The 13,049-nt window shown below is 37.0% G+C and overlaps 1 protein-coding gene across 1 annotated transcript in view; it reads left to right on the top strand.

Moving 5' to 3' along the window:
• LOC101864655 (solute carrier family 2, facilitated glucose transporter member 1) overlaps positions 1-7,541 on the top strand; it is a gene marked incomplete in the record, with an annotated part of 14,282 nt that extends 6,741 nt beyond the window's left edge. The window contains 5 exon segments of the mRNA XM_013089486.2: positions 505-716; positions 2,016-2,091; positions 2,378-2,505; positions 5,030-5,303; positions 7,236-7,541. Coding sequence (XP_012944940.2) covers positions 505-716; positions 2,016-2,091; positions 2,378-2,505; positions 5,030-5,303; positions 7,236-7,246 — 701 coding nt within the window.
• Positions 7,542-13,049: the final 5,508 nt, after the last annotated feature.

The raw sequence follows: 13,049 nt of genomic DNA, 5'->3' as shown, positions 1-13,049 counted from the left end.
GGGGGGGGCGGGGCAAATTTGTCTTCAAAGACAAGGTAGGGAAAGAAATTATCTTACAGGGTATCGCCATATATATAAATGTGATGTTACCACGTAAAGTCTGGGTTGACTTTCAGATTAAAGAACAGCCTACCTCCTAAATGATTAAAATTTTATCATGGGAGGGAGAGATGATGGGAGAACATTTTGCTTTTATGCTAACTCCCATCCCCACATCTCGTCAGAGGAAAAATTATTGAGAAAATGGCCACCGAAGTTTGGTTACTTTCAGAGCCTGAGCGAGTCCTCAGACACTGCAAATTTACTGTAGCTTTTGCGCCTTTCATTGATTTTCAATAAAATCCCCACTGAAATGTATTTTTAAATGGTTGTTAGAAGTGTTGAGCCAAAAAAAAGCCAAATCATAAAAAGAGCGTAACAGATAGGAAAATATAATTTTATTTTTATTTAATTATTCTGACGAGTGCCTGATTTTCACTCCAATGCCACACATACAATTTCAGGTGATATATTACTCCACTAGTATATTCGGCTCTGCTGGACTGTCGAAAGCCACATCACAATTAGCCACTGTAGGGACAGGTGCGGTGAATGTGTCCATGACCTTCATATCCGCCCTCATCATGGACCGAGTCGGACGCCGAACCTTGCACATGATAGGCCTGGCCGGCATGTGCATTTTCTCCGTTGTGTTGGTCGTCTGTTTGAATCTGCAGGTAATAGTGACACCAATGAATGGTGAAATTAATTGTTTTAAGTGGGTTTTTTAAAATACTTTCTGAATATTTATGCCCCGTAAGTTGTCTTGTGACGAATTGATTCAAACTTAAGTTTATTTTCATCTGAGAGGAAATTCTGGTTGTTGTCTTGTTTATTTTTAATCTGTCATCTTAATGAATTAATAATCTTATCAGACTTGTTCTCCTTCACCTCTGCACAGAAGGTCAAAGATGGGGACAACCTGAGTTCATTAAAGTGATACTGTCATTGATAAGCCATTCACCTTGAGAGTATCAGTATGTTGAATATAGTAGTAAAATCTGTCCTTGGGTTTGATCAGAAATAGGTTATCGCAAAGGAATGTAGCTCGATACCTGTACTTCAAGTGTTGTAGTAATTGAGACGAGATAATAGAAATCCGGCCAGCCTGTTGTGCAAGTCAACAAAAATCTGATGCGTTTTTTACTTGGGAAAAGTACTTGGTGCTGTAGAACTCCTTGTCTTGGTTAAGGTTATGGCCAATGTGGCTTAGCTCTTTGTTGCCAACGGGGGTAAACCCACTATGCCACGGCCCTTTTTTGGTACAAAATCTTAAAGTGGCAAACACGTCACTAAATGGGTCATTAAATCAAAACAAGTGAACTTATTTTGATAGTTCTTCGTCTAATGATTGAAATCTCAGGGTAGAAGAGAGCAGTTTTCGGCAATTGCTGAAAAGTAATTTGATGTCAAATTATTTAGGAAAAAATGTAGTGGCTCGTCGGAACAGCGATTCTGACCACAAGCCGCTGGGAGCGGCTTGCTGGAGATAAGGAGTTAAACTGACTTCTTATGAAGGAGGCAGCAGCTGCATACTAAAATCCTATCCTTCCTTTAAGTTAAGGCCTCACTGGGCTAGTCACAGAGCTTTGAATACTTCTCACTGATTAAAAGACCAATGATATGTGATGTGTGCACAACCTGTATCTTTTCATTATGGAAACCCTAGGTGACAAATGAGTGTTTTATACGATGTGATGTGGGTCAATGGTCTTAAACACTGAATAAACGTATTTTCTCACTGATGTAAAGGAAATCTTGTGGGAGTCTTGCAGGGATTGAACGTGGCTCCTCTAGGTTATCAGATGAATAATGACATAGTCTCAGAAACACTCGGACTTCTCCTCCTTCTCCTCCCCCTCCACCTCCCCCTCTCCCATCCCCTCCCGTCTCTCCTATTATCTCCGCCCCCAACTTTCTTCACATTATATGGCTGCTTTGAGTGTAAATGAGCAACCTTTCTGTTTTCCCATCAGTCCTCAGTGTCATGGCTCTCCTACATCAGTATCGTCGCTGTCATCATCTACATCGTTTTCTTCGCCACAGGACCAGGTAAAAACCTTTGCCATAATGTGCATTCCTGTTAAGAAATGAGTCATTCTTTTTTCTCCAAAAAGCGTATTGTTTTCAAAAAGTGTCTCCAGGAAAAACACAAGAACTCGTCAAAGACAGGGACTGTATCAAGGAATTACAACGGATGAGAGAAAGAAAAAGATGTTCAAAGAATTTTTTGGAAATAATAAGGGGCTTGAAAACATTTTTCATGAAACCAGTTACAATGTTAGAGCATAAAGCCACCAAAATAGTTATAAGTGTTTGTTCTACCTTCTGTCTCAAGGTTCAATCCCATGGTTCATGGTGGCCGAACTGTTTGCTCAAGGTCCCAGGTCTGCGGCAGTCAGCATATCCACTCTCGTCAACTGGTTCTGCAATTTTACTGTCGGGATTACCTACCCTTTACTTGAAGTAAGTTTTTTTTTATCTATTGGTACTAATAACTTGTGGGCGATTGGAGGGTGCCACTGGTGGGTGCTACTGGTGTAGTTCCTGTCAGTGCGTCTTTCTGTATAGATTTTTTGTGTGCTCTAAATGGCCGTGTTGTTGTGTTAATGTTCTTCTCCTTTATTGTACAAACAAACTAATAATTTTCTTTATGTTCCCCAAATATTTTTGCATTACTCATGTATCTATCCTTTAAGTATGGAGTGGCACATTTGCACGGTCACACCTTTGAACCGCGAGTGGTTTGAGGCCGTTAGTGGTAGTTCCTACTTCTTTACTGTCCTTCTAATGTTTGCATGTCTTTCTTAATTTTTCCACAAACAAAATGACCCCTATTATTGTGTTGTGTGGTTTTTTCTTTACTTAAAAAAATGCTTATCGCTATTGGAGCATGTTTCATTGAGTAAAAATTCAGATTAAATACTAGGGTTAATCCTGTGGTGCGATATACCGTAAGCGATCTTTTGTGGACATCTCTGGAAACTACAGGTCAATCTTCATGATTTTTTCACCAGAAGTTATAAAGACTTCCTCTCTATACAGTGTAGCGCATTACTGTAACAGCAGTTTAAAATTCCAATATGTTGTGGTGGTGTTTGTTTGGTAACGTGTGTCTAGTTGATGCGCAAGGTGTCTGTTTGGTGCAACATATATATTGTCTGGTTGAGTGCGCAATAGTACCATGTTTACAGCTCTAGATCTAGATCTAGCTCTTTTCTCACACTTTTCATCTTTCTCTATCCTGGCCTTGTCTTCTTTTCCTTGCAAGAAGTTCCTGTACTGACCGTGACGGAAGGCCAAGGTCAATGAGGCGTGTTCTTTTTGGGAGCTGTGCACCCCCTAACAGGAGATTTCCTTACACCATGTTTATGTGTTTTGATAATGGATAAAAAGAAAGGTGCTGTGGACACAAGAAGGTGAAAGAAGAAAACAAGAATTAGACTATACCTAGACTAGTATTTTTAAAGGAAAATGACAAAAAAGAAGAAGAAAAAGACGTGAAGAGAAGAAATTGAAAAAGAAAGGTGCTGTGGACACAAGGAGGTGAAAGAAGGAAACAAGAATTAGACTATACCTAGACTAGTATTCTTAAAGGAAAAGGACAAAAAAGAAGAAGAAAAAGACATGAAAAGAAGAAATTGAACATTTGGAGATTAAATTTCCATATGAATTAATGTTGACATGAATACATTAACTGATCATCTTCCAATGGCAATATAATGCATCCAAACGGAAGGAAAACAGTCTGTTTCAGTGCACAATGCAGGTCATAAAGAAATAACTTAATAAGTAAAACAACCAAAGGGCCTAGAAGCCACACTATCAATGCCAAATAGCAAAAAAGCTGATATTGCGCACTGAAACGGACTGCACAAATTTGGTCTGCTTCAGTGCGCAACCCTAACTGGCATGTTTCTGGGCATTAAGAAGCAGCTTGCGATAGTATTTATCGATTCTAGTATACATTCTACGATACATTAGAGCTAGATTAACTAGATGTGCAAAATAATCGACTACTCAAGCGCTTAGTAAATTCACCGATACCGGTTACGAAAACCATCAATATGAAGGGGCAAAACTTTCTGACACTATAGAACCACATGTGTTGACAGGAACCTCCAAAACGAAAGTGAAATAAGCTGCATTCTGCGCATGCTCACAGAAAGTGACCTCGTTTTCGCTTTTCTTATCCAAAACAAAGCAGGAGACTGGGGGTTGCGCACCCAAACAGCAACGCGGTGACGCTGTGAGACTCTAGAGAAACTAGAATGGAAACCTCGTTTAAAAGTTTGAGACCTGCCATCTAAGCTTTTTCTCTTCTACCTTCTTCCGGGAATATCCCGGAAAAAATGTTTTCTCTCCAGTGCTTTATGAAGCAAAGCTCTGTTTAGAAGTTTACTCCATAGAAAAATTGACAGGCATCTGTGTAGATTCTTCAGTGTTGCACGCAAAAGAAATGAGTTTGATTTCTAAGTTGGAAGTTTTCTTTTACACTAAGTATCTCTGTATGTCTATCGGGGTGTTGTAGTATACAGTTAAGCCAGGGTTGGCCCCGACATGCAGGATCGAGTCAACCACCTCGCAAATGGTCTGAATTGTGTTGATGAGGATTTAAAACATTACAATAACAATTGCAATAAAGTTGCAAGTCACTCGTCATCATTATGTCACAAATGCTGGGTGTTTGGCGGGTGCTCTGGTTTGGTTTTCTACTTCTTTCCTATAAAAAATCTATTGTCCTTATCTCTCTTCCTTCATTATGTTTGTTACTCTCTTGTAACGTCTGTAATCTTCAGCACTTATATGACTTGTGTTGGAAGTGCTGTAAAATACTTACTAAAACAAAAAAGGTCACAATGGTTCAGACTAAGGTTGATTTTGATATGGTATTAATTTTAATGCTCAAAACATTAAATTCCTTGAATGTGGTTTACAACTTTTTAGATTGACTTACAAGAGGTTTTTTTTTTGTTTGTTTAATCTGCAGAAAGCCATCGAGAGCTATTCCTTCCTACCCTTTTCTGTGATGTTGGCACTTTTCTTCATCTTCACTTTCCTCTTTGTGCCAGAGACAAAGGGGAAAACAATTGCTGAAATTACAATGATCTTCAAAGACCCTTCCTCAGCGAGCTCAGCTGTGTTTTCGTCGTCTGATGTAGAGTACGAACATTTAGAGAGAGAGGACAGCAGGACTGATGCCAGCGATGGTCAGCGAGGGATGAAGTCTTTGGATGAGGGGGGTGCAGTTCAAGATGCAGAAGGTAGCGATGATGAGTTACTTGAAGATCATTCTGTACAGTTTCATTAAACACACCAGCAGACCTGCCAAATAGCCTCATAAAATGGAAGCTCTGTGATAAAAAAAAAATTTTTGTTGAAGAATCCTGCTCGGATTTGCATATATTCAATTTTTTTTCTTGAATTCCGTTTGTGTTGAGTCATATTCAAATTACCGTAAATGACTGAAATATATACGTTTTTGTCTATATTATTTACAATATTTGCGCGACTTACAGCAAATGATGTGGAAACACATTTTATTTTGTATTTATTTGCAGCGTACGTATATTTTATTCATTTGCCATATTTAATTTGTTATTTAGTCTTATTGCACTTGGATTCTGGAGACTGTCTCTCTCCCCCCCCCCCCCCAACCCCTAAACTTCAGGGGTTATTTTGGGAGGATTCTGAGGAAAAACTTGTATATTTAGTCATGTGGTGGTTGGCAGGTCTGCATAAGTGTGTGTTTGAGTTTGTTGAGTGAGACAATTGTATACATCAGCATGTCGATATTATTGAGTGAGAACGTTGAATGCATCAGTATGGGTAAGTTTGTTGTGTGAGTCTTTGGCATATATCGGTATACATGTTCAGTGAGACAAGTAAACACTTCAGTACATATATCTAAGATTGTTGAGTGGGGTATGTTGTGCCTTCTTTTGCAGCTTTCTTACTGGAGTCAGCTGACATCTCTTTACAGCTTGTAATGATTCACAAATATAGCACTATATTTTCTTATGAAACAGAGTTCTCTCTTAGAGTTATGTTTTGATCAGCAGATTTTTATCAACGCTAAACAGTTTGCAATGGATATGCTATCAGTTTGGCTGTATTTATTGATTTTCAATACTAACGGGGAAATGTGTACTTCAGATATTGCTTATTTGTCAATATGTAAAGAGCAGCACCTTTTAATGGACAGTATTTGCTAATGATTAGTGTCAGTATTGGCCAAGTGAGCCAAGTCTAATGTTAAAGTAAGTATACCGCTTTAGGTGTCATAAGGGACTTGATTGGTCTTACTTGTTTTTTAACAATCTAACGTTTGGTTTTGCTGAAAACCAAGGAGCTGCAAACCTAAGACATCCCCAGGAAAATATTCTTCAGTTGCTCTCAGCTGTGAAATTGTTTTTATTTGCTCCAACAGGATTTTTGCTTTTCTCATATTGGCATATAATTTTTTCTTTAGTGGTAAGCTTTCCGTCATCTATGGTGTAATGGTAAGGTTGCACACTGTTGCGTGCTGAAGATTTGAGTTTGATCCCAAGATGGGAAGTAATTTCATTGAGGATCTGTGTCTGATACATGTGACAGACATGGTCTGAATTGTCTTTGTTGTGTCTATGGGGACACCAATCTAGGGTTAGTAGGTTTTTTTCCGCTTATGTTGGCAAATAAATATGAAGTATTCAGAGTTTCAGACTTATGCTGCTGAATAGTACTACTCTTTACCCCATATCGTCAATGCGCAAGCAAAATGGCAACTAAAATGTGACTAGCCTTTTAATTTGTTTAATGTTAGGGAGGCATTGCGCTGCCAAGAGCGAAATGCTCGCAGCTAAAGGGATTTGAAAACAATAATAATAATAATAGATAGCATTTGTATAGCGCATATCCCCGCTCAACAGCAGGCTCTATGCGCAACAACAACAACATTTTGTTTAGTGGTACTAAATCTATCTTTTGGTAAAATGAAAATGTAAATGGGCTGGCAGTCACAAAAGAAACATGCGTGGCAAGTATTTCCATTATTAGATAATAAATAGTCTAGTTAAACTGTTTTTTCTCTTTATCTCAAAAGAAGCAAAAATGAGATAACCCATTTTGCTGGCGCAGTGATGATATTTCCATCCACCCCTGTGTACTGTTTGGTAATTTCAAGAAATGCTTGTTCTACTGTCTTTCCATTTCAGAGGCAAAGTGACATACTGGTACTGGTAAAAAGTCATAAACTATTTTAAAGAACTTGTTTTTAATATTGGCAAAGTATGTCTATAAAACCACATAACTGCCCTTTGCCACAAATAATAATGTTCTTTTGACTGATGACATAATTTTATATGCTGATGAACTTTGTTTTCTTTTCACACCATATAGATATTCTTGTCTCCTGTGAAATAACTTGGAGTAGCTGCAGTGCCATATCTCGCTCTTTATAACTGGTCGCTTTTAAGCACAAGAGGGCTATCCCAAAAAATGCTGTTTTGAGAAAATCGAAGGTAAAGTTTTTGCTCATTGTTCAGTTTCCTTAAAAGACAAGAAGAGTTTTCTCTATAACCAAACAAATATACACACCAATGAAACCGAACTTCTTCTATAGGTAGGCCAATGCCCACTTTTGGTGTAGGTGAAGATTTCTGGAAACCCCCTGAATCTGGGTTAGCCGGCTTGTCCTTAGAAGCGACCAACTGTTTTCTTCTAACTCATAAATGTCTTGTGCTGCATTAACAAATTGTACACTTGGTTCTTTTGTCTTTCCGTCATTCTTTTCCAGCTCTGAAAACACAGAATTACAAAGTTGCTTTTCATTACCCTCAGCTTTTGACTTTCGCAAGCTCTAAACTATAAATGTTCAGATCAAAGTTGTGTCTATGAACCAGGAAACCTCTACTCTCAACGCTGATGAAATACAACACCTTGTTTGAACTACTAGAACTAGATTTTACCCCATACATTTTGCTTTGGTAAAAAAAAACTGTCCTGGGCTGAAAGTGTGACTTCAGGCATTTGTAGTAATTTGGTAGTAATATGAGTAGGCCTATTTACACCCTCATCTACTCTATTTCGATCATGCCAGTAGCTGAAAACAGCATTCAAGTCTTTGTGACATCTTTAAATGACAGCAATATCACAGAAATGGGCATTTTCTTCTCGTTCTGTAATTTTTATCCATATTTCTTTTTTTTGTCTCAACACCCTGTATGTCCATTTAAAAACATATTTATATATTATTATGTACATTTTACACTTAAATATTGATCAAAAGAACAAAAATGTAAGTTTGGAGTTTCCAAGTATGCTCAAGCTTTTGAAGTCACAAATTTTTGGTGGCCATCGTATCGCTAAATTTAGTTGCAAGCACCGTAAAACCCTATACTAAACTAAAACTTTCGCTAAATTTATCTCTAAAGCCAGGCGACCCTCACCTTCTTCAGTCGCTTGTAGCTATCCCTCACAGCTAGAGTTAGAAACAATGAGTAGTATTTCTTGGTAGGACTTCCATTTTCTTGAAATGCCATTGTATTCACGATGCAATAACGTTAAATAACTAATACTTGTGTCATAAAATCCTGTGCATGCGGTTTGCTTATTTTGTATTTTGTTTTATCTGTTTAAAAGCATGATCCTTTCTAATTCATAAAGGCATATCTTTTTGATAATTCCATAACTTTGATACTAATACCTTGGTGCTATATATGGTTCAATGTTTGACTTTCGAAAAAATTTGTTTAGACTATGTGGAACAGAAACAAAAAGAAACTTCCTTGATCCTTGTCTTTTACAACAGGTATTGGACAGAAATTATATAAAATATTGTTTAGTTCAATTAGAATGTGTGCTATATCTTTGTTATCTTTATTAAAGTGTATAATGATACACTGTGGTATATCGTGTCTTTGTGCACTCATCTAGATTAAGTCCAGACTATTTCTTACTGTTATCAGTCCATACTAATACTTTGTACAACACGACGTCTACCTCTTCATCACATTCCATGTATCTCTTTATCATGTTTTGTCGACTGTTGCATCTTGTTCTGTTTTTGTCTTTGTCACATTCCTTTTTTCTCTTTATCATATTCCATCTATGGATGTCTTTTCCTGTGTTTTTCTGTCTCTCTACGTAGCTCAAGAAAAAAATGTAATGTCCCTTTGCATTGTAGATATTTTATATTATATTTCTGATGCATTTAGTTTTATTGTCACCTTTGCGCAAAATCAGCAACAAAATAAAAATTACAAACAAAATAAAAGCCAACAACAACAACAAAAACTACAACAACAATGCGGCCACTTTCGATTGGGAACCTCAGATGGGAATGCTTTGTTTTCTTCATCTTGATCAGTCCTGCCTAAGAGGGCCACCTGTCTTATACGGCCACTTTTCTCCTTGACAATGGGTAGCTGTCTTACTCTGGTTTGACTATATTTATATATAATACTTATGCAGAGCAAATTTGCAGGTATTTTGAGACATCAGCTGGTAGGTGTTTTCTCTTCCTCTTTAGTTTGTGACTGAGTGTGTTTTGTTCTTTTTCCTGTATGAAATTACCATTATTGGGTCTATGTTCTTTTCCTTCCTTGAACTAGTAAGTGGTTGGCAGGTGCTCTGGTGTGGTTTGCTCCTACTTTCCTTTAAAAAATCTATCATCTCTATCTCCCCTCCTTCTTTTTTGTGTTTTTTACTCTCTTGTAACACCTCTAATCTTCTACACTTATATGATCTTATTGTGTTGCAAGTGCCGTAAAACTCATACTAAAACTAATTTGAAACTGAACTTCATACTCAAATTTTTTAGAAGAAACTTTCAGCCACCAATATTTTTTACATTACGTGCATTTAATTTTGACAAGCCTTTTCAGACCTGTCAGTGGACGGCACTGGTAGATCCTACCTCTTTTCTTTCCAAAGCTGTTTTTGTTTTTCTTACTTTTTCCATGCATTGAATAATTGATACAGAGTGATGGTGTGATCCTCTTATTTTCAAACAAACAAGCAAGCATTGTGAGCATGAACGAAAGGTAGGCTATTTCTCTGCAAATACTGTATTCTTAACTGCTAAAGGAAATCATTATCAATGTAGATGTAGTTGTAACTCTGCTTTTTTTTTTTCCAAAATTCTGTCCCATAATGGTGATTTCGATTGCGTCCATGCAGTTGTAAAAGGCTTACATTAATTTTTTTTAAATGGTTAATTCGTCTTGATTTAGTTCAACAGGATTCAGAATTAGATGGGTCTTTTAGGGGGGGGGGAGGGGGGTTGGTTGCATTTCTCACAATAAGAATATAAAAAATTTTCAATAATATGGCAATATCTTAAGAGAGTTGTGTACCGTGTGTTTCTAATTCATTCTTTCAGATATTTTATACTTGAAGTTATTTATTTTTTTAAATCCAAATAGTTTTCCTGCTTTCTCCACATCCAGTTTTTCTGTTTTGCTCACTACCAGTATTTTTGTCATGGTCTGTCTCGTGATGAAAATTGACAGTTATCATACCAAATAGCTGAAAACTACCTCTAACATAGTCCAGTTCGGGTTTAGTCAAAATAGTAGTTGTATAGATTGTTCAACGCAAATGCAGTCGCCACAATGTGTTTTTGTCTAAATTGCATTTCTGAATGTATAATGACAGTTTTATACTTTTTGAAATCGTTTTCATAATGTATTGTTTGTAAATATATATGCGACATTTCTCAGAAAAAGAAAGAATAATCTTGTTGTATTTTAATCTGTTTTCCAGTGTTTAAAATTATGCTTCATCTTTTATTCATTTGTTTTGTTCTTGAAGTTGCTCCTCTTAAGTGTGATTTAGTTTCGTCAAACTCTACAACCCTCATACTCAAAAACCTTTGAATTGATTATTTCTTTTTTAAGCGATACTCAAATACAATCTTGTTACGATGGCTTTTCAAGTCAAGTAACTTTTTAAAAGTGAATCTCTATTGAGTTGTGGAATTCATGAAATTTAGTGCTTGCTAAAAGAATTCTTTTCAACCGTTCATTTAACTTTGAGATATTGGATGCTCTGTTGATAACTTGTTGTGCTGTGACGCGGATAACCCCCGTTTAAATCCCTAATTTAACAATGACGAGTTTGGTTTGTTTAGAGAGCTTCTAGGGCTCTTCACCCTCTTGGATCAGTTGTCTCAGAGATGGAGGATGGGGGCCCTGCCACTCCTCTAATAACTTACCAGTGTTAAAAGGGACATTAAAGACATCAAACTATAATGATGTACGAGAATGTTATGATTTGAAGAGATGTGAAAAATCTGTCTTATTTCTGTCTCTTTCCTTTTTTTTTCTCATGTATTTGACTGCAGAGTGATTAGTTTTAATATAGATGGAAGCACATGGAGCTTGCTGTTGAGCAGGAATTTTCACTATACAAATGATATGTATCATTGTTATATACTTAGGATGTGTATGTTTGTTGTTTATATGCATGTTTGTGAATGGATGCTTTGTTTTCATTTATCTTTCCTCTCTTTTTCCGTGTTGCTGTAGTCTTGTAGTCTGCCTGGTAAGTGGTGTCCATTACAGTTATGTTCTTTGACTTATATGCCAAAGACTCTACGAGTTACAGGGTTCTTTATTGCTGCTATAGCAAGGGAGGGAGAGAATTAGAATTTATGTACCGTACTACAAGTTTTTTACAAGTACAAGAAATATTTATGGGACTGAGGTGCAAAATCCACTACACGCATTTTAGCACTTTTGAGACCATCGGCTTTTTTAATTGCTGCTATGCGCACGAATATGCATATATACAGATTTTTTTCGATAGTTTTTATGCAGTATGTGTTGGGTTTTGGCTGAAACACTTTGTGCATCTGGTAGCCGGTAACAATGTGTATTTATAAGGAAAAAAAAATCGATTTTGTCCCAAAATGTTGCTTAGCAGGTTTTGCATCTCACCCCCTCATTCGTTACTTGTGTTATTCACGAATAAAAAGAATTTCTTAATGTACATTTTAAAATATTTTTCACTATTTCCCTCTTTACTACGCCAAAGAGCAATGTATTAATGTATGTTTGTAAAAAAGAGATAGCCTATGACATGAATATTATAATATTTTATTTTTGAATAAGTTAATGGGCTCTGTCTGAACAATGATTTATTTATCTAATTTTATAATCTGGGTTAATTTCTTATTCTCATGTGCCTGACTGATTTTACTTATTTCGGTTTCTTTTACAATGAGAAATACTCAGTGTCTCATATGATGTGACAGGCTACTGTCAGAATAAAGTGGGCATCATGTTCATCGTGTATTTGATTTCAGTTCCATTGTCAGATCCGCTAACAGAATTGGAGTTGGACCTTGGTTTAATAAATTTTGTACAACAGCAAACAAGAGTGTTATCTATAATTAATTGTTATTGTTTTATGTGAGACCAACATCAGTGGCACAGAGTAGACGAAACAGCGTCTGTGATGTATCGGTTTGGCTCTCCTTTGTTGCACACATGAGACCCGAGTTCAATTCCTGAGAATGGAGAAATTTTTTTGAGTATCTTGGTCTTTCTGCTTAGATCTAATATCCCTCTCAGCCTGAGTTGTCCCTAACATATAAGGATGGAAGAACACCTCCTTAATGATCTATATTTTGTCGATGGGGGTAAACTAAATCACTTTTTTTTAAAAAGAGTCTAAGACAATGCTCTGTGGGATGTTCTGTTAGTACTTTTTTCTCTTGGCTTTCTGTGTGGTCGTCCTCAAAAGTTCTTAGTCAATGTAGTATTAGTTACTACCCTTTTATGGGATGTTTTGGGTGCCGGTTGAGACGATTATCCGGTCCATTTGACAACATTAGTTTACCACAAGCTCCACCAGACTAACTACAGTCTATCTGACGGTCTACCGCGATAATGCGGTCTGCTGTGAACCTTGGGGGGAGGGGGGGTATTTTATTTACTTACTTTTTACTTTTTTCTTCCGCTTGTACCCTGGGGTGTCGCGGGGAGACACAGGTGTCTGTCTGCAGCAAGTCGTGTGGCCTGTAC

Source organism: Aplysia californica, unplaced genomic scaffold (assembly GCF_000002075.1).
Source record: "Aplysia californica isolate F4 #8 unplaced genomic scaffold, AplCal3.0 scaffold00962, whole genome shotgun sequence".
Taxonomy (NCBI): domain Eukaryota; kingdom Metazoa; phylum Mollusca; class Gastropoda; order Aplysiida; family Aplysiidae; genus Aplysia; species Aplysia californica.
The sequence above is the reverse complement of the archived record's forward strand: the minus strand, read 5'-3'. Positions and strand labels throughout refer to the sequence as shown.